The sequence below is a fragment of the Castor canadensis genome, chromosome 5 (assembly GCF_047511655.1).
Source record: "Castor canadensis chromosome 5, mCasCan1.hap1v2, whole genome shotgun sequence".
NCBI classification, from domain to species: Eukaryota; Metazoa; Chordata; class Mammalia; order Rodentia; family Castoridae; genus Castor; species Castor canadensis.
In genome coordinates this window covers 180701779-180720947 of record NC_133390.1, presented here as the reverse complement: position 1 = coordinate 180720947, position 19169 = coordinate 180701779, and the positions used below count along the sequence as shown (strand labels likewise).

At 57.0% G+C, this 19169-nt stretch overlaps 1 protein-coding gene across 6 annotated transcripts in view; it reads left to right on the top strand.

Moving 5' to 3' along the window:
* Lama5 (laminin subunit alpha 5) overlaps positions 1-19169 on the top strand; it is a 46981-nt gene that overhangs the window by 13279 nt on the left and 14533 nt on the right. For all 6 annotated transcript variants that reach the window (XR_012448333.1, XM_074075070.1, XM_074075072.1 and 3 more), the window contains exons 5-40: positions 36-206; positions 346-443; positions 4386-4501; positions 4619-4737; positions 4821-4911; positions 5090-5224; positions 5385-5447; positions 9788-9928; positions 10014-10151; positions 10234-10368; positions 10445-10579; positions 10656-10793; positions 11195-11247; positions 11540-11645; positions 11744-11796; positions 11899-12004; positions 12468-12567; positions 12733-12889; positions 13042-13180; positions 13346-13488; positions 13565-13671; positions 13792-13945; positions 14256-14416; positions 14496-14604; positions 14866-14963; positions 15047-15248; positions 15420-15546; positions 16007-16146; positions 16652-16767; positions 16850-17061; positions 17429-17633; positions 17803-17947; positions 18109-18249; positions 18379-18540; positions 18805-18906; positions 19013-19096. Coding sequence is in view for 5 of the 6 variants with exons in the window: in XM_074075070.1 (XP_073931171.1) it covers positions 36-206; positions 346-443; positions 4386-4501; positions 4619-4737; positions 4821-4911; positions 5090-5224; positions 5385-5447; positions 9788-9928; positions 10014-10151; positions 10234-10368; positions 10445-10579; positions 10656-10793; positions 11195-11247; positions 11540-11645; positions 11744-11796; positions 11899-12004; positions 12468-12567; positions 12733-12889; positions 13042-13180; positions 13346-13488; positions 13565-13671; positions 13792-13945; positions 14256-14416; positions 14496-14604; positions 14866-14963; positions 15047-15248; positions 15420-15546; positions 16007-16146; positions 16652-16767; positions 16850-17061; positions 17429-17633; positions 17803-17947; positions 18109-18249; positions 18379-18540; positions 18805-18906; positions 19013-19096 (4602 nt within the window). In the remaining variant the exon portion in view is untranslated. The remainder of the gene's footprint in view (positions 1-35; positions 207-345; positions 444-4385; positions 4502-4618; positions 4738-4820; positions 4912-5089; positions 5225-5384; positions 5448-9787; positions 9929-10013; positions 10152-10233; positions 10369-10444; positions 10580-10655; positions 10794-11194; positions 11248-11539; positions 11646-11743; positions 11797-11898; positions 12005-12467; positions 12568-12732; positions 12890-13041; positions 13181-13345; positions 13489-13564; positions 13672-13791; positions 13946-14255; positions 14417-14495; positions 14605-14865; positions 14964-15046; positions 15249-15419; positions 15547-16006; positions 16147-16651; positions 16768-16849; positions 17062-17428; positions 17634-17802; positions 17948-18108; positions 18250-18378; positions 18541-18804; positions 18907-19012; positions 19097-19169) is intronic.

Below are 19169 nucleotides of genomic sequence, written 5' to 3'. Positions count from 1 at the left end.
GCCACACCCAGCCTTACTGGCCATGACATCTGTAGATCGTGGTGTCCCTGGTGAACGGGCGCCCGGGAGCCATGAATTTCTCCTACTCGCCACTACTGCGTGAGTTCACCAAAGCCACCAACATCCGGCTGCGTTTCCTGCGTACTAACACGTTGCTGGGCCACCTCATGGGCAAGGCGCTGAGGGACCCCACCGTCACCCGCCGGGTGAGCACGGGTGACCTGGCTCAGCGTGGGGTGGGGGTGGTGGGAAGGAGCTGGCTTGCTGGAGAAGCCCCCGGCTGAGGCCACTGGAAGTGGGGTGGGTCAGGGTGGTGTGGTCCAGTGCTCATGGCTCTGGGTACAGTACTATTACAGCCTCAAGGACATCAGCATTGGTGGGCGCTGTGTCTGCCACGGCCACGCAGATGTCTGTGACGCCAAAGACCCCTCGGACCCTTTCAGGTGAGACCCGTGGCTCCTTCCCTGTTCTTGTCACCCCCTGCCTCACCTAGGGGGGACATTGCCCACCTTGGCTCCCCCATGGGACCTGCACTGACTACCACTCTGTGGACCTTGGTTTCCCACCTGCACAGTGAGGTGGAGAGGCTGTGCTGTCTGCACCTCCCCAGATACCCTGTCCTGGGCAATTTGCCCTGCAGCCAGAGAGGAAGGGCTCTCCTCCTGTCCTCCAGGGCTGTGGAGAGGCATCAGTGATGGAGGTCATGGACCCCCGTCTGCACGCCTGTGTCCTCCAGATGGACACCTGCCCAGGCAGTCTTCACTCTCTTTGCTGGAGCCCACCCCAGCTCCCCTGACCTTCCCCAGGACACAAAGATACACTCCCTGCTGCTCTTACCTCTGACCTTCACCCCAACAAGGGTCCACGGCAGGAGTAGCCAGAATTCGCCCATCTGATGTGCCCTGCTCTGCAGCCAGGGACAGACAAAGGCCCTGATCTCTGACAGTGGAGGGTCTGCTTCCTAGAAGTCTGCACAGCTCTGGGCCTAGCCCTATCCCAGGTGTACTCCTCAGACCCACCCAGAACCAGCTGATTAAGTGGAGCACCCTGAGCCAGCTGCCATCAGATGACTTGTACCTGAGGCTAGATCCCCTGGTGACCTGGACCCCTAGTAAGCCTAAATGGCTGAGTGCAGCCTAGCATTGTGGGAGCAGGCACCTGTGGTCCTCATTCTTCCTGGAAGCAGATTCCGGACATGTTAGCTCCCTCCTTTCCTCCTTCCTTCCCTCACTCTCTCCTTCCTTCCTTTCTTCCCTCCTCTTTCCTTCCCTCTCTCTCTCTCCCATAGCTGCATGCCTAACACCACTAGGCCTGTTCTTGGTACAGGCTCACCTGTTTGAGAGGCAAGCAGGATATAGCTAACCTGTCATGCAGCGCCGGCCTCCCCAGGCTGAGAGCAGGATAGGGTTGTGCAGCAGAGCCCAAAAAGGGGCCATGACAAGGCTCCCATGTCCCCACCCAGTGCCCGACACTCTCAGCAGGGCACAGGTAGGCTTGCCCTGCCACTTCCACTGTCTCCAAGACCTTTGACCCTGCTTGCTGGATTTAGGACAAGTTTTGGGTCCCCACTGGGGTCTTCTAGCTGCACCCACACCTCCAATTTATAGGGGAAGCCGATGATGCTCAGGTAGGATGGAAAGCTCACCCCCACTCTCATGGCCAAAGCCAAGCCTCCTTCAGAAGTGGCTGATGGTCTAAAGAATGAGCAACATGGTCATCCCAGCCAGAAGACTAAAGACAAACCACTTCCCTGGAGCCACAGCCCTTGGGGATACACCTGGGAGCAGGTCTCTGCCAGCATAACTTCAGACACCATCAAATTGCTTTGTGAAATTAAGTGTCGAGTGGGGACACAGCTCCTGACAGCTGGGAGTGGAGCTGCCAGGCAGCCAAATTGGCCTCAGAGGAGACAGAAGGCCTCGGGGGCCCAGGAGCTGCACTTGCCAACACATGCTAGGAAAGGTTTCACCATCACTCCTGACTCACACCTACCTGGGCCCAGACGGAGCTCAGCCCACCCTGCCAGGCATGAGGACTGGTGTAGGGGGGCATCTTTCCCAGAGCCACAAACCCCAAAAGAACCCTATCCCACAGCCTCATCGTGCCCCAGTGTCCCCAAACCAGCCTGCCATGGTCTTCCATGGCAGGGAGGGAGAGCCCTGTTCCTCCAGCTGGCACTTCTCTGCTCCTTTATCTCCAACCCTCCTCACCCCATCACCTCCACTGCCACTCAACTGCACCATGGCTCCCACCTCCACCACTGCCACCACCATGCTGCCTGCTCTCTGCCCGTTCCTTCCCCTCGAGCTGGAAGTCACATGGCTGGTTTCCTTACTAAAGTTTCTTTCCAGGATCTGCTTGTCGTGTCAGCCTGTGCCTTCTTACAGGCATGTCTGGCGTACCCAAATCCAGACTAAATGAATAACGCAGGGGCCCAAGACCACTGAGCCCGCCCCTATTCCTGACTCCAATGCCAGGGCTGTCCGCTGGTCCCTGTTCTTTGTTCTCCGTAACCCCTTGCTTCTCGTCCCTCCCTGGGGCTCTGTCCCCTTCCTCCTGAAACACATCCTGTGGTGGTTCCAGTTGCTGACCATCTGTCCTGTCTGAAAATGGCTGTTTGCCCTCACTCTTGGTGCTTTGGGAGAATTCTTTAACTGTCTCTCAGTATCTCTCGATATTCGTTAGGGTCCCTTGTGACTTGGGCTGTTGGTCTCTTCCGGATGTTTTCCTGAGCTTTGGTGTTCTGCAGATCTACCTGAAAGCGTTGAGGACTGGACGTGTTGTGTGTCACTTGGGACCCTGCTCTTTGAGAATAGTCTTGCTTAGTGAAGACATTCACAGCTGTGATCCCCATTTCTGCCTCCCCCTCTGGGATTCCCATAGACCTAGACTGGAGCGTCTTATGGTTGCCTCTGCCTTGTAGCTTCTCACATTTTCTATTTGTCTTCTGTGCTGGTTCTCGGTAGCTTCCCCAGCTCCTCTGCAGCATGAAATCTCTCTCAGTTGTGTTAGCTCTGTTCAGCCATGTGTTGAATCTTTAATTTCATAATTAATTGCATTTTTCACTTCTAGAACTTCTGTTTTTCGCCTCTCCCTATTTTTAGACTCCTTCGTTTATAATCACTGGAAACAGTCTTTACAGTGTCTACCAGATTGCTCCACTAAATGGAATAATTGGGGTCTTAATTCTGCCCTTTGTGGCGTCTGCTGACCCTGCCTGTTTTGCTTTGTAAGGTCACCTTTAGCTGGGCTTTATCTGCCTGCTTCCCACATACTCTGGAACAGGGAGGAGCTCCAGAGGGTGGTTTTGAGATCTTTTACCCATCATCCAGGTACAGCCAGCCTGACATGACATATTAATTTCTTGCCATATTGATTTAGGGGTACTTTGGCCATGCACAAAATTAAAAACGAGGTATTAGCTGCAGACCCTGGCTCTCCCTCCTCAGAGCTGGGTCAGGATAGACGGCTACTTGTTAATTACCTATGCTGGTGGCTGGTTGTACTCTAGTTCCTTTTGTACCGAGGATGCCTTTTCGGAAATTTCTGTACTGTGAGGTGAAGTAGGATCAGTTCCCAAGGCCCTGTGGACCCCCATGGGGGTGGGGCTGTAACTGGGAGATTTCAGGCTCTGATCTGCACTGATGGGCTTCTGGGGTCCTGCGCAGGAGACACACAGCTTTCAGCCTCAGAGCACGGAGCTGGGGCTCCACCACAGCCCAGCTGCATTGCTGGAGACGTGTGCCGGGGTGGGGCTCTGGTGAGCAGTAGGTGACTCAACTTGGCCCTCATTGCTGACCAGCTGGCCCCCTGCCCACTGGTATAACAGGAAGGATTCCAGCCCTCCACCCTGGCGTCTACCCCCAGCTGGAAGGGAGAGACAGTTCTTGGCCACTTGCCCCTGGAGATGTGCTCTGGATGCATGGGCATGTCTGGCTGGCACAGGACTGCCTGCTAAGTGAGGTCCAGGTCTCAGGAGAGCAAATGTGTCCCTTTCCCTTGAGGCTGGCCCAGAGGCATTGGGCTTAGGACCTGGCCATGGTGAGAAGCACCAGGGCTCCAGGCCTCCTGCACTGACTGCCAAGGTCCCACCCCATCCAGCAACACACACCTTTCCCCAGTTCCCGCTCTCCTTGAAGGCCCTACATAACTGATGCCATCATGAGTCCCTGCCCCCTCTGGGCCCTTCCCCTGACACTGGGTGTCTGGGCAAGACCTCACTGCCTCACAGTAGGGAAACAGGGCAGGGGAGCCTGTACCCACATGTAGGCCAGCGATGGCCAAAGGGGATCACAGGCTCCTTTAAGGTAGGGATTGAGGACCTGCCACCCACCACATCTTCCCTCTGCCTCTGGACTGGGTCTCATCCCCTCTGTCCCCCACAGGCTGCAGTGTGCCTGCCAGCACAACACATGTGGAGGTTCCTGTGACCGCTGCTGCCCCGGCTTCAACCAGCAGCCGTGGAAGCCGGCCACCACTGACAGTGCCAACGAGTGCCAGTGTGAGTGCCCCACGTCCACACACATGTCCTGTTGGCACCCATGGTTCATGGGGTGGACGTGCCCCGGGGGCCCAGGTTTGTCGACAGCTTGCTGACCACTGGGTCCCTCCTCTCCAGCCTGCAACTGCCATGGCCACGCTCACGACTGTTACTATGACCCTGAGGTGGACCGGCGCAATGCCAGCCAGAACCAGGACAATGTGTACCAGGGTGGGGGTGTCTGCATCGGCTGCCAGGTGGGCTGCATGTGGCCGGGTGGGGGTGGGTATCTGTGGCAGGGCTGGGGACATGGCTGGACTCAGCAGCCCCTGTCCCCCAGCACCACACCACCGGTATCAACTGTGAACGCTGCCTGCCCGGCTTCTACCGTGCCCCAGACCACCCGCTCGACTCGCCCCATGTCTGCCGCCGTGAGTGGGGCCTAGCTGGGTTGTTGTCCCTGGGCCATGGGGGTCCCAACCTTCAGGGCCTGCCTAGGAGAGGGGGTTGGGATGTCCTGGGATCTCGGATCCAGGAGGCAGAGGCGCTCTGTCTCGGAGTCCTGTGCTAGAGATCTTGTGACTTCCCAATCTCCACCTCCGCCCCCAGGCTGCAACTGCGAGTCCGATTTCACTGATGGGACTTGTGAAGACCTGACCGGCCGCTGCTACTGCCGGCCCAGCTTCACTGGGGAGCGGTGTGACGCGTGTGCTGAGGGCTTCGCAGGCTTCCCTCTCTGCTACCGTGAGGGCCAGCCCAGGGGCTGGGGGTGGGGAGGCCCCGTGTTGCTGTCTGTGGGACCTGGGGAGCCCTGCAGGGGAAGGGGACCCAGGGCTACTACCGGTGTTGGGGCCAGAGGGGTTGCCAGGCAGACCTGGCTTACACTGGTGTCTCTTCCACTCAGCTGTGCCCCCGTTCTCCCCCAATGACACCAGGGAGCAGGTGCTGCCAGCTGGACAGATTGTGAGTAAGTATCCCCAAGGTCTCCAGGACCCTCCTCATCTGAGGCAGGAAGGGACCACAGCACAGCCCCACCGGAAGGCCATGCAGAAAGGATGAGTTTGCACGTTAGTTATCTTCTTTTGGTTCGTACATTTTTATACGAAGAATGCATAGTCACACTGGAAAACCTTTAAAAAAATAGGTAATCATAAGGTTGGAGAAAAATGCTTTGCAGAGTCTCACCGCTTGCAGATAACCCCTCTTGGGGCCTCTGTTCTTAGTTGAAGCTCAGTGGTGGAGTGCTTGCCTGGCAGGCACAGGGCCCTGAGTTGATCCACAGCACCCCAGGGGAAAAAAAAAAAAAGCGATTAACCTCTCTTCATGCTGTCCAAACTCCATGTCTGTATGCACTCATTTTGACAAACACGGATGTGTACTATGCACAGTGTTTAGTGACTGCGTCTTTCACTCACCACAACCCGTAAACAAGTCTTTGATTGATGTTATACGGACAGACAGCGTTTATTTTACCAACCTCCAATTGTTGGAGACTTAGGTTTCCCCCCGCCTTCTTTTTTCTTTTTTCTGTTTAATGATGCCATGATGAATATTCAGGCAATTACAACTTTGCGTGAAGTCTTGTTTCTCCTAGAAGAAGAAAAAGAAAGGCTCAGGGTCGCCAGACAAGCATGTTTGCAGCTATGGGCCACAGGTTGCCAAATTACTGTCTTAAAATATGACAGTCAGCTGGCGTACTGGCCACTGCACAGCTGCTGACGGAATCATTGCCACCCTAGCAGCATCTGTTGCTGTCAGCCTGCTTGGCAAAAGATACTCTTCCTCTGTTCTGAGACAGGCTCCCCCTTTTAGTATTTCTGGAATTGGGGCACATCTTTCAGCTGGTGATGTGTCCTAGTCTGGCTGTCAGGGTTTTTCCTTTTGGAACAGGAGGGATGACAGTGGTTTGTTTTGTGGTGGATGGGGTCTTAGCGGGGCTCATACGTGTACCCCAGAGTACTAGCTGCATGTCTTTAATTTGTGAGGTCTGTGTTCTTTGCCTCTCAGCTGCTTTCTTATGGGAATTGCTTGTCCTCTCTCTTTTTACTCGAGGTACAGCTCATCCGTTTTACAGGCTGGTGTTTTCTCCCAATCGATCGTTTGCACCTTAATTTTTAGGGGCTTTTCTGTCATGTGCTGAATTCCTAAGCTTTTAGGAGGAGCTGCCACTGTTGTTCTTGGTCTCTGACTGGCCACATTGGGGTGATGCTTGGCATCTCTCCCATCTACTGGTTCTTGGATGGGGTCCTTTTATAACAAAATGTTTAGGATTTTCCGGCTGGTGGAGTAGCTAAAGAGGTTAGAGCCCCTGCCATAAGTGCAAACCCCAATATTACGAAAAAAAAAAAAAAACCAAACCTTTAGATTTTCGTCAACAGTGTAAACGAAGGGATCAGCAAACTTTGAGAGGGGCAGGCAGCAATTGTGTTGACTTGAGGGCCACATGGTCGCCAGAAAATCCTTGGCTCTGCCACCATGGGTTGCAGCCAGCCACCGACCATGTTGGAACAAGTAGGTTGGGCTGCCTTCCGATAAAACTTTATTTACAAAACCAGATGTACTGTGGTTTGCCAGTTAGTGGTGTAAACTATTGAAAATTCTTTCTTCCCAGGTCCATGGCTAGCACCAGTAATTACCTGTGGTTGTACGTGTGCCACTTTTAATTAGTTTCTTGTATAGTGAATTTACTGTCTTTCCTCATGTGGACCCAGTGCTGAAGATAAATGTCTCCTTGTGTCTACATCCATAAGGGAGACAGGCATTGTGTGAGCGGGCACCCCACCCATGGTTCTCATTCTGCCTAGAAGCAGACCCTAAGCATGTCAGCTTCCTTCCTTCCTTCCTTCCTTCCTTCCTTCTGCCTCCGCCTCCCAAGTGCCAGGATCACAGACTTGTGCCACCATGATACCTATTTTTCAAAGGAGATCTTTGATTAAGATTTCAATTTTTTTATGCTGGGTGCCAGTGGCTCACACCTGTAATCCTATCTACTTGGGATCAGGAGAGTTGCAGTTCAGGGCCAGCCTGGGCAAGTAGTTCTTGAAACCCCCATTTCCAAAATACCCAGAGCAAAATGGACTGGAGGTGCGGCTCAAGTGGTAGAGCGCTTGCTTTGCAAGCGTGAAGACCTGAGTTCGAACGTGACTTAAATTTCTTCTGTGGTATGGTATCTATCATACCTTCTATCTCATTTCATACCTTTTGGTTATTCTTTCTACCAAGTTTAATTTGGATATGTAAATGAATTGTGTTAAAGTTACACACAGCATTCTGATGCAATTTTCAATTTTCTTTCATTTTTTTCTTTGTTTTCATCTGTTGAACAGACCTAACTGAAGTTTATCAATTTACTGGCGTTTTCAAAGTATATTGATAGGATTCTACTTTCTAATAAATTTGAAATTAAAGTATTTAATTCTTTTTTGGTACTGGGGTTTGAACTCAGGGCCGAAACCCTGAGCCACTCCACCAGCCCTTTTTTGGGAAGGGTTTTTTCGAGTTAGAAGCTCACGAATTTGCCGGGGCTGACTTCGAAACTTCATCCTCCTCCTGATCTCTGCTTCCTGAGTAGCTGGGATTACAGGCGTGAGCCTCCAGCACCTGACTGTCTGCTTTCTTTTGATGATATTGCTGTTTTGATCTGTTCTCGAATCATATTTTATTTTTGGTCTCTCTTAATTATCAACATAAAAGTTTAAAGCAGTGGATCTCGGCCAAGGTTGATTTGAGTCTGGGACACGTGTGGTTGTCATGATTGGCAGGTGCTGTTGTTGTCTAGAGGGCAGAGGCGGGAGGCCTGTAAGCATCCTTAGGGCACAGGGTGCCACACCCCAGCCCAGAATGAGTAGCGCGAGGCTAAGAAACCCTGGTCCTGAGCTACAACTTTTCCTCCGAGCTTGGCTCTGGCGAGGGTTTGCTATGCCGTGTTCTCATCGCTGCTGTGGATTGTCTCTAAGTTGCATGTTTGCCCTGGGCTGTTTAGGAGGGTGTCTGTCACTATTCCCCGTGGTGAGGTCCTCTTTGTCCCCTGCTGAGTTAGTCTGAGCCTAGTTTTACTGCACTGTGGTCAGAGATGACATGTTGACAGCTTCTGCTTTTGTCTCTGGCGTTTTATGTTTTCTTTGTGTCTCACCTAGAATGTGACCCCTGTTAGATTGTACTGTGGACATTGATAGGACATTTGTTTTGTTTGTACCAGTTTCTGCATATTGGAACAGGCTTGCTAACTATAGTATTTAAATCCACTCTGTCCTTGCTTAACGTTCAGCCCTGTGAGCTGGTGTTCTAACAGGGCATTCAGACTTTCCACACCTGCTTTGCCGAATTCCTCTCGCAGTCTGAATAGTTTTAGCTTAACGCACCACGTGCACCCTGCTCCTAGGAGCTTCTGTTTGCCCATCTCCTGCCTGCTGTGTGCGTGCGGCATCCATCCCTCTTCGTCCCCTGCCTCAGCTTGCTGCTCACGGCTTGCATTCACCTATGTTGGCTCTGCCTGTCCCCGTCCTTCCTGTGTCCCTGCTTCCAAGGCTGTCCTCCCTGGGGCTTCCTTGCAGTCCACCAATATCTTTGGTCTCGTCTTAGGAAGGAAACGCAGCCTGGACCATTCGTGCTTGACACTGTCACTTCTGGCTTTGCTTGTCTGTACTGCATCATTTCTCCTTCTCCTCTTAAGTTTTTCCTGTCCTGACTTTGGCTAGTTTGAGAGACAAAGCGTGTTTCCTGTTGGTTTGGGTGTCGTTTGTGGTGCTAGGATGCACCCCTCTTTTGCAGGGTTGCACGTTGTCTCTATGTTCTGGTCTGACCAGTGGTTACTCTATATTTTTGAGAAATATTGAACCATTATTTCTATCAGTAGCAAGCATTAAATGGAATTCAGGATGTTCCTTTTACGTGTAAGTCAGGACAGTTAAGGTGTTCTCTCTTCCTCTCCCCAGGAAGCTTCTGTTGAGCTTGTCGTGAGTTTTTTTTTATGTTTCCCTGGCTCCCCCTGGAGTCTATGAACACCCAGTGCAAAGCAGCTATGATGTCCTGGTTTCGCTGTATGTGACTTCCACAGAACACCAGCTCTCCCTTCCTGGGGTTTTTATTCTCCTTTCTGATTAGTACCATATAAAAAAGTGTAAGAAGGTGAATACAATCCAAGTGCATCACATACACATACGGGAATGTCACTGTGTACAATTAATACACACTAATGAAAGTACTTTTTGAAAAAAGTGTGAGAACAAAAAGCAGAAGACTGATTTTCCAGGCAAGGAGGACACGGGTCTGCAGAGTGTCTGAGCCACCCCCTCCCCCTTCTTGCAGACTGTGACTGCAGCGCTGCAGGGACTCAGGGCAACGCCTGCCGGAAGGACCCGCGGGTGGGACGCTGTGTGTGCAAACCCAACTTCCAGGGCGCCCACTGCGAGCTCTGCGCGCCTGGGTTCTATGGCCCTGGCTGTCAGCGTGAGTGCAGCTCCCCCACCCATCTTTAAGGTGCCCTGTGTTGACCGAGCATTGACCATGTGTGTCTCGGCCCCCTTCTCTGAAGCATGCCAGTGCTCCAGCCCTGGAGTGACCGATGGCTTCTGTGACCCTGACTCTGGCCAGTGCCGGTGCCGGGTGGGCTTCGAGGGGGCTGCATGCGATCGTTGTGCCCCTGGCTACTTCCACTTCCCTCTCTGCCAACGTGAGTAGTATCCTGGTGGCTGGGGACGCTGGGGGCTAGCCCACCAGGGTCAGGGTACTCTGTGACACACCCCACTCTGCAGTATGTGGCTGCAGCCCTGCAGGGACCCTGCCTGAAGGCTGTGACGAGGCTGGCCGCTGCCCATGCCGGCCCGGGTTCGAGGGGCCTCACTGTGACCGCTGCCGCCCAGGCCACCATGGTTACCCCAACTGCCATGGTGAGTAGAGGGCTGAGATAAGAAGGAGCCGGGCCACTGTATGGTACCAGGGCCTGACCCCACTGTGCTCCCATAGCCTGCAGCTGTGATCCCCAGGGAGCCCTGGACCAGCTCTGTGGGGCAGGTGGTTTGTGCCACTGCCGCCCCGGCTACACGGGCACCACCTGCCAGGAGTGCAGCCCCGGTTTCCACGGCTTCCCCGCCTGCACCCGTGAGTGTCCTGGCAGGAGGCGGAGGGTGGCGGTACATGTCCCACCTCATGCCCACACCCTGCTCTCCTGTCACAGCCTGCCACTGCAATGCCGATGGCTCTTTGCACACGACCTGTGACCCCCGGAGTGGGCAGTGCAGCTGCCGGCCCCGTGTGACAGGACTGCGTTGTGACATGTGTGTGCCTGGTGCCTACAACTTCCCCTCCTGTGAAGGTGAGCCAGGGTTGGGACAGGCAGAGGGAGCCGTGTCCCTGTGCATCTGTGTGCCGTTCCCACGCTGTGCACCTTTCTGAGATCCATCACGTGTGTGGGCTATGTTCATAGGTTCATACTCTGCGCTCACACGTGAGCCGAACGTGACCTCTTTGCATGCCTTGTGAGTGTTCATGTGAGCACGCATGTGTCCACGTGTTGTACGCACTCACAGGTGTTCACGGTGTGTGCTCTGGCACTGTGGTGCCTGAGCAAGGAGATATGTGCTTTTCCATTGCTCAGAGCCACAGGTAGCAGTTGCTGGCTCCTATGAGGACATGGGTTCTGGCCGGGCCTGGAAAGCCAGTGGCCTTTGGGCTCGGTTACTGGGGACTGACTGTGGCTTAATTATCTCTCTGTAGTTGGCTCCTGTCACCCTGCAGGCCTGGCCCCAGCCAATCCTACCCTCCCTGAGGTGAGTATGGGTCTCCCTGTGGCGTGGGGATGGGCAGGGGGCCCAGGCCAGGCTGCAAGTCCCAAACCCCAGGAGAAGAAGACTTCCTGTCTGCCTCCAAGTTGCCATGGTAACCCCAGGGCCCCCTTTGCACCCCCTGTTGATCCTTTTTTTGGTTCAGATGACTGCTGGATATGGGACCCGGGCAGGTGAGAGACCTGACATCCTCTGCCCCTTGTTAGTTCTTCAAGGCTGAGGGCTTGTAGTAGGAGGGCAGGAATCCACTCTGACCCACAGTCTCATCCATTTCCAGGCACAGGCCCCCTGTATGTGCCGGGCTTATGTGGAGGGGCTGAGCTGTGATCGCTGCAAACCTGGGTACTGGGGGTTGAGCCCCAGCAACCCTGAGGGCTGCACCCGTGAGTCTGCTCTGGAGGGAGTGTTAGGGGTGTGGGGGTAGGTGGAGCCCAGGCCCGCCTGTTCCCCACAGAACTCAGGCCTGCTCTGCCCTCCTCAGGCTGCAGCTGTGACCCCAGAGGCACACTGGGTGGAGTTGCTGAGTGCCAACTGGTGAGTCTGAGGCTAAGGTGTCAGGGCTGTGGGACAGGCAGGTTAGAACCTCCACCCCGCCGGCCCCCCAGCTGCCCAGTACCATTTTCTCTCCTGACTCAGGGCAACGGCCAGTGCTTCTGCAAGGCCCATGTGTGTGGCCAGACTTGCGCAGCATGCAAGGACGGCTTCTTTGGGCTAGATCAGGCTGACTACTTCGGCTGCCGCAGTAAGTGCCCGCTAACTGACCTTCAGGCCTGGTCCTTGCTGTCTCAGGTCACGGTGGTAGCTGGAGCCCCAGGGAGGGATGAATGGGTGAGATAGGCAGTGGCTCCTTTCTGGTCATGGTGGGGGTGGTCAGCCGAGTTTCGAGTGCAGTGAGGCCCAGGAGTTGGACCAGTACCCCAGGTCCATGCTGGGGTGGAGGTGAAGAGGCGCCATTTCTGCCGTGATGTGGTTCTTTGCTGCACCCTGGGCTCCCTGCAGACATCACTAACCCATCCCACTGCCCCTGCCCTGCCCTTAGCCTGAACTCTAGAGAGCAGGTGAAAGTTGGTTTCTCAGCTCTTGTTCTCCACCAAGGGTGGATGGAGGTCAGGGGCCTACCTGTGAGGTCCTGAGCTGGGGGACTGTGGGAGGGGACACCCAAGGCTGGGGACTGGGCAGTCTGAACTCGCTTCCTCCTGCCACAGGCTGCCGGTGTGATATTGGTGGTGCACTGGGCCAGGGCTGTGAACCAAGGACTGGTGCTTGCCGGTGCCGCCCCAACACCCAGGGCCTCACCTGCAGCGAGTGGGTACCCCACACTGGTCGGGCTGAGGGTGGGAGGACAGCATGTCCAGGGCTCCCCCATGTCCCTTACCACAGGCCCACATGTGGGACCTGGTCGTCCCTAGGGATCTGGGTGGCTATGCAGGGCCAAGTGCCTGCCCCACCCAGACACCTGTGCTGTGGCAGGCCAGCGAGGGACCACTACCTGCCAGACCTGCACCATCTGCGGCTGGAGCTGGAGGAGGCGACCACTCCTGAGGGCCATGCTGTCCGCTTTGGCTTCAACCCTTTAGAGTTTGAGAACTTCAGCTGGAGGGGTTACGCACACATGTCACCCATCCAGGTGAGCTGAGCTACCCCTGCCAGCACTTTGTGTAGAACTGGCGCTGGCAGTGGCTCTGGTGTGGCCAGCAGAGCAGGCAGCCCCTTGGGGTCACAGATCCCCAGGCTGGAAATGGCCAGAGAGGTGAGCTCGCTCCTTCATGTCTACCACAGCCCAGGATTGTGGCCAGGATGAACGTGACCTCCCCTGACCTGTTTCGGCTGGTCTTCCGATATGTCAACCGTGGGTCCATGACTGTGAGTGGGCAGGTCTCCATGCGAGAGGAGGCCAAGCTTGCCGCCTGTACCAACTGTGAGTGGGAGGCTGCCTTCCTTGCCTCGCCCTGCCCCGTCCCTCCCCAGCACACCCTGCACCCCTCTCCCTCCTGCCCCAGCCACGTCCTCTGGACTCAACGTCGGGGAGGTGCAGCCTGGGGTAGCCTGAGGGCTGAGCCAGAAGTTTCCTTCCCCTCCCCAGGCACAGATCAGAGCCAGCTGGTGGCTTTCCCACCCAGCACCGAGCCCACCTTTGTCACTGTGCCCCAGCGGGGCTTCGGGGAGCCCTTTGTGCTGAATCCTGGAGTCTGGGCCCTGTTCGTTGAGGCTGAAGGGGTTCTCCTGGTGAGGCAGGGACCATGGCGGGTGGGGGCAGGCCCTGGGCTGAGGAGCCTCAGCACCCACCTCCCATCTCCCTCAGGATTATGTGGTTCTGCTGCCCAGTGCCTACTATGAGGCAGCCCTCCTACAGCTTCGAGTGACCGAGTCCTGTACCTACCGGCCATCTGTGCAGCACTTTGGAGAGAAGTGAGGACCCATGCGGGATGGGTTGGGGGCCACTTGAACCCCCACTGCCCAGGCAGCCTCCAAGGGCTGGCTCTTGAGTGCTGAGTGGACCTGCTGCTGACCTCAGCCTCTGTCTCCCAGCTGTCTCCTCCACGCCCACCTTCCTCTGGATGGCTTCCCCTCAGCAGCTGGTCCTGAGGCCCTATGTCGCTACGACAACAGCCTGCCCCGGCCTTGCCCTCTGGAGCAGCTCAGCCCTTCACACCCGCCTCTGGCCGCCTGCCTGGGCAGTGATGTGCGTGTCCAAGGGTCCAGAGAGGGGTGGATGCTGGGGGACCTTAGCCCTGGGGGAGGGGTCCTCAGTGACAGGACATAGGTGCAGGGCAAGGCTGCTGGACCATGGAGACTGCATGCACAGCTACCACCCAGCTTGGCCTGGCCACTGCTGTCCCTGTTTGAGCTGTCTGTAAAGAAGAGATTGCCTAGTGTTCTTTCTGCTCCCTCTGTGAGTCAGGTCAGCCCTCCTCTTGCCTGGAGCTGCCACAGGCACCAGGACCTGGGAAAGATGGGGAGCACTGGCCTCTAGTAACCCTGTCGTCCCCCAGGTGGACATTCAGCTTCAGGTGGCTGTGCCTCGGCCAGGCCGCTATGCCCTGGTGGTGGAATACGCCAATGAGGATACTCAGCAGGAAGTAGGTGTGGCTGTGCACACCCCCCACCAAGCCCCCCAGCAAGGGACGCTCACCCTCCACCCCTGCCCATACAGGTGGGCCTGGGACAGGACTGGTGCTGGTGTGGAGGGCCTGGCCCAGGGCTGTTCACCTACTGACTGTCCCTCTCCTCAGCACCCTGTGCCGGGGCTCTGCCTTGGACACACAGCACCACCTGGCCGCCTTCTACCTGGGCTCTGAAGCCAGCATCCGGCTCACAGCTGAACAGGCACACTTCTTCCTGGTGAGGCCCCTTGACTGCTTGCCCTCTGGGGTCAACTTCTTCCAGTGGGTTCTAAGCACATGTAAGAGAGGAGAGTACGGTGAGGAGCCAGGCTAGGTGCCAGGCCTCAGAAACATTCACTTGCTTCCATATCCAAGGCTGGTCTTCACACAGAAGGCAGAGCCCTGTTAGGTGGGCTCCTGGGGTCTGGACTGTGTGGTAGCTGTCCCTGCCCTGCCCGCACCTCCCGTCCTCAGCTACATCTGGTCCCTTTGCCCACAGCACACTGTCACCCTGGTGCCTGTGGAGGAGTTCAGCATGGAGTTCGTGGAGCCTCGGGTCCGTTGTGTGAGCAGCCATGGTACCTTTGGCTCTAGCAGGTAGTGGGGATGGGAGGGGCTGGATGGCTGGCAGGGACTGACTGGCCGGGATGGCTTGGACTCATACCTGGTGCTTTTCCCAGTGCTGCATGTCTGCCCTCCCGCTTCCCGAAGCCACCGCAGCCCATCACCCTCAGGGACTGTCTGGTACTGCCATTGCCTCCCAGCCTCCCTCTGACCCGCTCTCAGGAGCTCACCCCAGGTGCACCCCCAGCTGGACCCCAGCCTCGGCCCCCCACTGCTGTGGACCCCGACACAGAGCCCACCTTGCTGCGCCACCCCCAGGTGAGGGCCCAGGCCAAGCCATGGCCTCTGCAGGGACAGGTGGCTCAGGCAGGACTCTTGGGCCCCTACCCTTTGACATCCATGGCAGGTGGTCCAAGCAAACAGTGGGGGACTTGCTGGAGATCTCTGGCGTTCCTACCTCCACCTGCTCACTGGAGCCTCTCCCTACAGGGCACTGTGGTCTTCACTACCCAGGTGCCTACCCTGGGCCGCTACGCCTTTCTGCTCCACGGCTACCAGCCAGCCCACCCCACTTTCCCTGTGGAGGTCCTCATCAATGGGGGTCGTGTCTGGCAGGGTGAGTGGCTGTGACACACACGGCCAGGTTATGTGCACCACAGTGATGGGGACACAGCCTGGCCTGCTGTCTGTTCTCACTCTACATGCCTCACCGGCCCCCCCGAGAGGAGTCTTGTCCTTGCTCATGTGCCGCTCAGTGTGATTCTTGGCTCAATTCTGCCACACATGTGAGGCGAACGTTTGTTGCAGGACACTCAGCCAAGCCTGGCCACCTGCACCCAGATGTGCTGCTGTGTGGCCACGGCTGATGCCCAAATCTGAGGGGGCTTGGCCTCCAGGGGGCCTGCAGGCTCTCAGCAGGAAGGTCCAGTGCAAGTGACATGTGACACCGTGTACATTCCTTGGCATCAGACCTGCCCATTTGCATCCCTCCCTCTCCCGCCTCTGGTGTCTCCAGTCAGTGGAGCCCGGGGTGGTCAGCACTGGAGACTCTGACCCTGTCTTTTTTCTGCCTCCAGGCCACGCCAATGCCAGCTTCTGCCCACATGGCTATGGCTGCCGCACCCTGGTGTTGTGTGAGGGCCGGGCCGTGTTGGATGTGACAGACAATGAGCTCACTGTGACCGTGCGTGTGCCTGAGGGCCGGTGGCTCTGGCTGGTGAGTCCCAGGGCTGGTGTCTTGCTGGAGACTGGCTGTCCTTAAGCCTGTCACACCACTGTGGGTCTCAGTCAGGGTATATCCCCTGCCTGCTGTGATCTCTCATGCCAGGTGCCAAATGGCATAGCTTCTGCCCCTCCTGGCCTCTCACTCTATGAGAATGGCCTCCTAGAGGAAGCAGGGCCTGGAAGGTGGAGAGGGAGGAGGGAGGCGTGAGCAGCAGGCAGGCGTGAGCAAGCACCAAAGGCTTGGTGGTACTCATAGCCTCTCATCTCATACTGCTCAAAGCCATAAACTGGCCACCTCCCTTCTGAGCAGCCCAGGTACCAGGCCAGGACCAGGGGGTACTGCCACCAACACAGTCTGGGCTGCATGCTGGGCCCCAGCCCTAGCCAGTGTCAGGGACTGCCCCAGTTCTCCACTCCTGCCTTCAGGCTCTGGCCATGCTTGCCCAACAAGGCCCTTTGCCGGGCCTACAGGAAGGTGACCAGTTCCTGTTCCCCAGGACTATGTGCTGGTGGTCCCCGAGGATACCTACAGCCCTAGCTACCTGCGGGAGGAACCTCTGGATAAATCCTATGACTTCATCAGCCACTGTGCCACCCATGGCTATCATATAAGGTGGGCTGGATCAAGACTGGGCTGGGGGACCAGGGAGGGGGCCAGGGAAGGAGCTGGCCTCACCACCTGCCTCTCAATGTAGTCCCAGCAGCTCGTCCCTGTTCTGCCGGAGTGCTGCCATCTCCCTCTCTCTCTTCTATAATAATGGGGCCCGGCCTTGTGGCTGCCACGAGGTTGGTGCCACCAGCTCCACGTGTGAGCCTTTTGGGGGCCAGTGTCCCTGCCGGGCCCATGTCATCGGCCGTGACTGCTCCCGCTGTGCCACCGGCTACTGGGGCTTTCCTAACTGCAGGCGTGAGTATCCCAGTATTCAGAGCACCAGGACCTGCGTGTAGATCCCAAGGGGCACTTCCTGGGGGACAGGGTGCACCCGGAAGTGTGGTTGGCCAGCCAGCTCTGCCACCTCCTGTCTGTGGACCTCAGGCAGCTAGCGGCCTGTGTGCACCATGCCAGTCTTGTAGGGTTGATCAAAAGGTTCTGAGAGCCAGCAGGTAGTTTGCAACCCCTGGCACCTGGACCTTGATTCATCCACATCAGAGGAGCTGCCCCAAAGTGCAGGGGCCTGGGTGGGGTGTAACCAGGGTAGGGGTCCCACATCCTTAAGGGCCGCAGTTGGGGCTGAGTGGGGTGGAAGAGTCAGAAGTGATGTCTGCCCGCACAGCCTGTGACTGTGGTGCCCGCCTATGTGACGAACTCACTGGCCAGTGCATCTGCCCACCACGTACCATCCCCCCTGACTGCCTGGTCTGCCAGCCCCAGACCTTCGGCTGCCACCCCTTGGTCGGGTGTGAGGAGTGTAACTGCTCAGGACCTGGCGTGCAGGAGCTGACCGACCCCACTTGTGACATGGACAGCGGCCAGTGCAAGTGAGAGCGTTGGATGGTCTTGGGTCAGGGACAGATGTCTGGCGCCTACCCCACCCCCTTCAGTTCTTGGTGGACACTGGGGGTGGGGGTGATGGGAACCCTGTGGGTTCTTGCTTTTGCTGGTGACCCATTGGTGAAAGAGGCTCCAATAGCCGCTGCCCACTGGCAGGTGCAGACCCAACGTGGCTGGGCGCCGCTGTGACACCTGTGCTCCAGGCTTCTACGGTTACCCCAGCTGCCGCCCCTGTGACTGCCACAAAGCAGGCACCGCGCCTGGTGTGTGTGACCCCCTCACAGGCCAGTGCCACTGCAAGGTGAGCAGGGCCCGTGTCCAGGTGCCCTTCTCGCACCATCTTTTCAGCTGAGATGTCCTTGGCAGTGTTCCTGGGTGGCCGGGGCTTCCTGAAGGCCTCTGGGAACAAGGGTCAGGCCCCCAGCACACAGCCAACTGACCATGGTTGCCCACTGCCCCTAGGAAAATGTGCAGGGCCCAAGGTGTGACCAGTGTCGCCTGGGGACCTTTTCCCTCGATGCCACCAACCCTAAGGGCTGTACCCGCTGCTTCTGCTTTGGGGCTACAGAGCGCTGCAGGAGCTCGGCCCATGCCCGTCACGAGGTACCCTGCCCCGGGCCTGGGACTGAGGCTGGAGACATCTTGGGATGGGCACATGTTGCCCCTACCCAGCAGGGATAGGGCCACAGTGAGTAGGTACCCACCCTGTGAGATTCACCCGTGTACCCACAGTTTGTGGACATGGAGGGATGGACACTGTTGAGCAGCGACCGACAGGTGGTACCTCACGAGCGGCGGGCAGAACTGGAGCTGCTCTACGCAGACCTGCGGCACGTTGCTGACGGCTTCCCTGAGCTGTACTGGCAGGCCCCGCCATCCTACCTCGGGGACCGGGTAAATGAGGGCATTGGGTGTGGGGCACCCTACTTTGAGGGTGACCATTCCCCTTGAGGATTGGGAGTGGTGGTAAGGTGATGTCCAGAGACAAGGAGCTTGGTGAGAAAGTGGCCAGGACCCCTGCAGGCTTATTGTAGAAGAAAGAACCAGTGAGGGTGCCCACACCCAGCTCCAGAGAGGGAGGGGATGAGGCCACTGCCATCAGACCCTGGGCCTGTGGCTAGGGTCTAGCCAGGTTGCCTCCTACTGTCCTGACTCCAGGTGTCATCCTATGGTGGGACTCTCCGCTATGAGCTGCACTCGGAGACCCAACGCGGAGATGTCTTCATCCCCACTGAGAGCAGGCCGGACGTGGTGCTACAGGTGGCAGGGTGGAGTGGACATGGCAGGGTGGGAGGGTGGGCGTGGCCAGTTGGGACAGCAGACCAACCCAGTTGCCAGCCCTAACCTGGCCTATGTGTCTCCCCAGGGGAACCAGATGAGCATCACTTTCCTGGAGCCGTCCTACCCTGCACCTGGCCATGTTCACCGTGGGCAGCTGCAGCTGGTGGAGGTGAGTGGAGCTGCCTGGACCTCAGCGCAGTCCAAGAGGCTCAGGTTTGCTGGGCCCACTCTCCACAATGGAA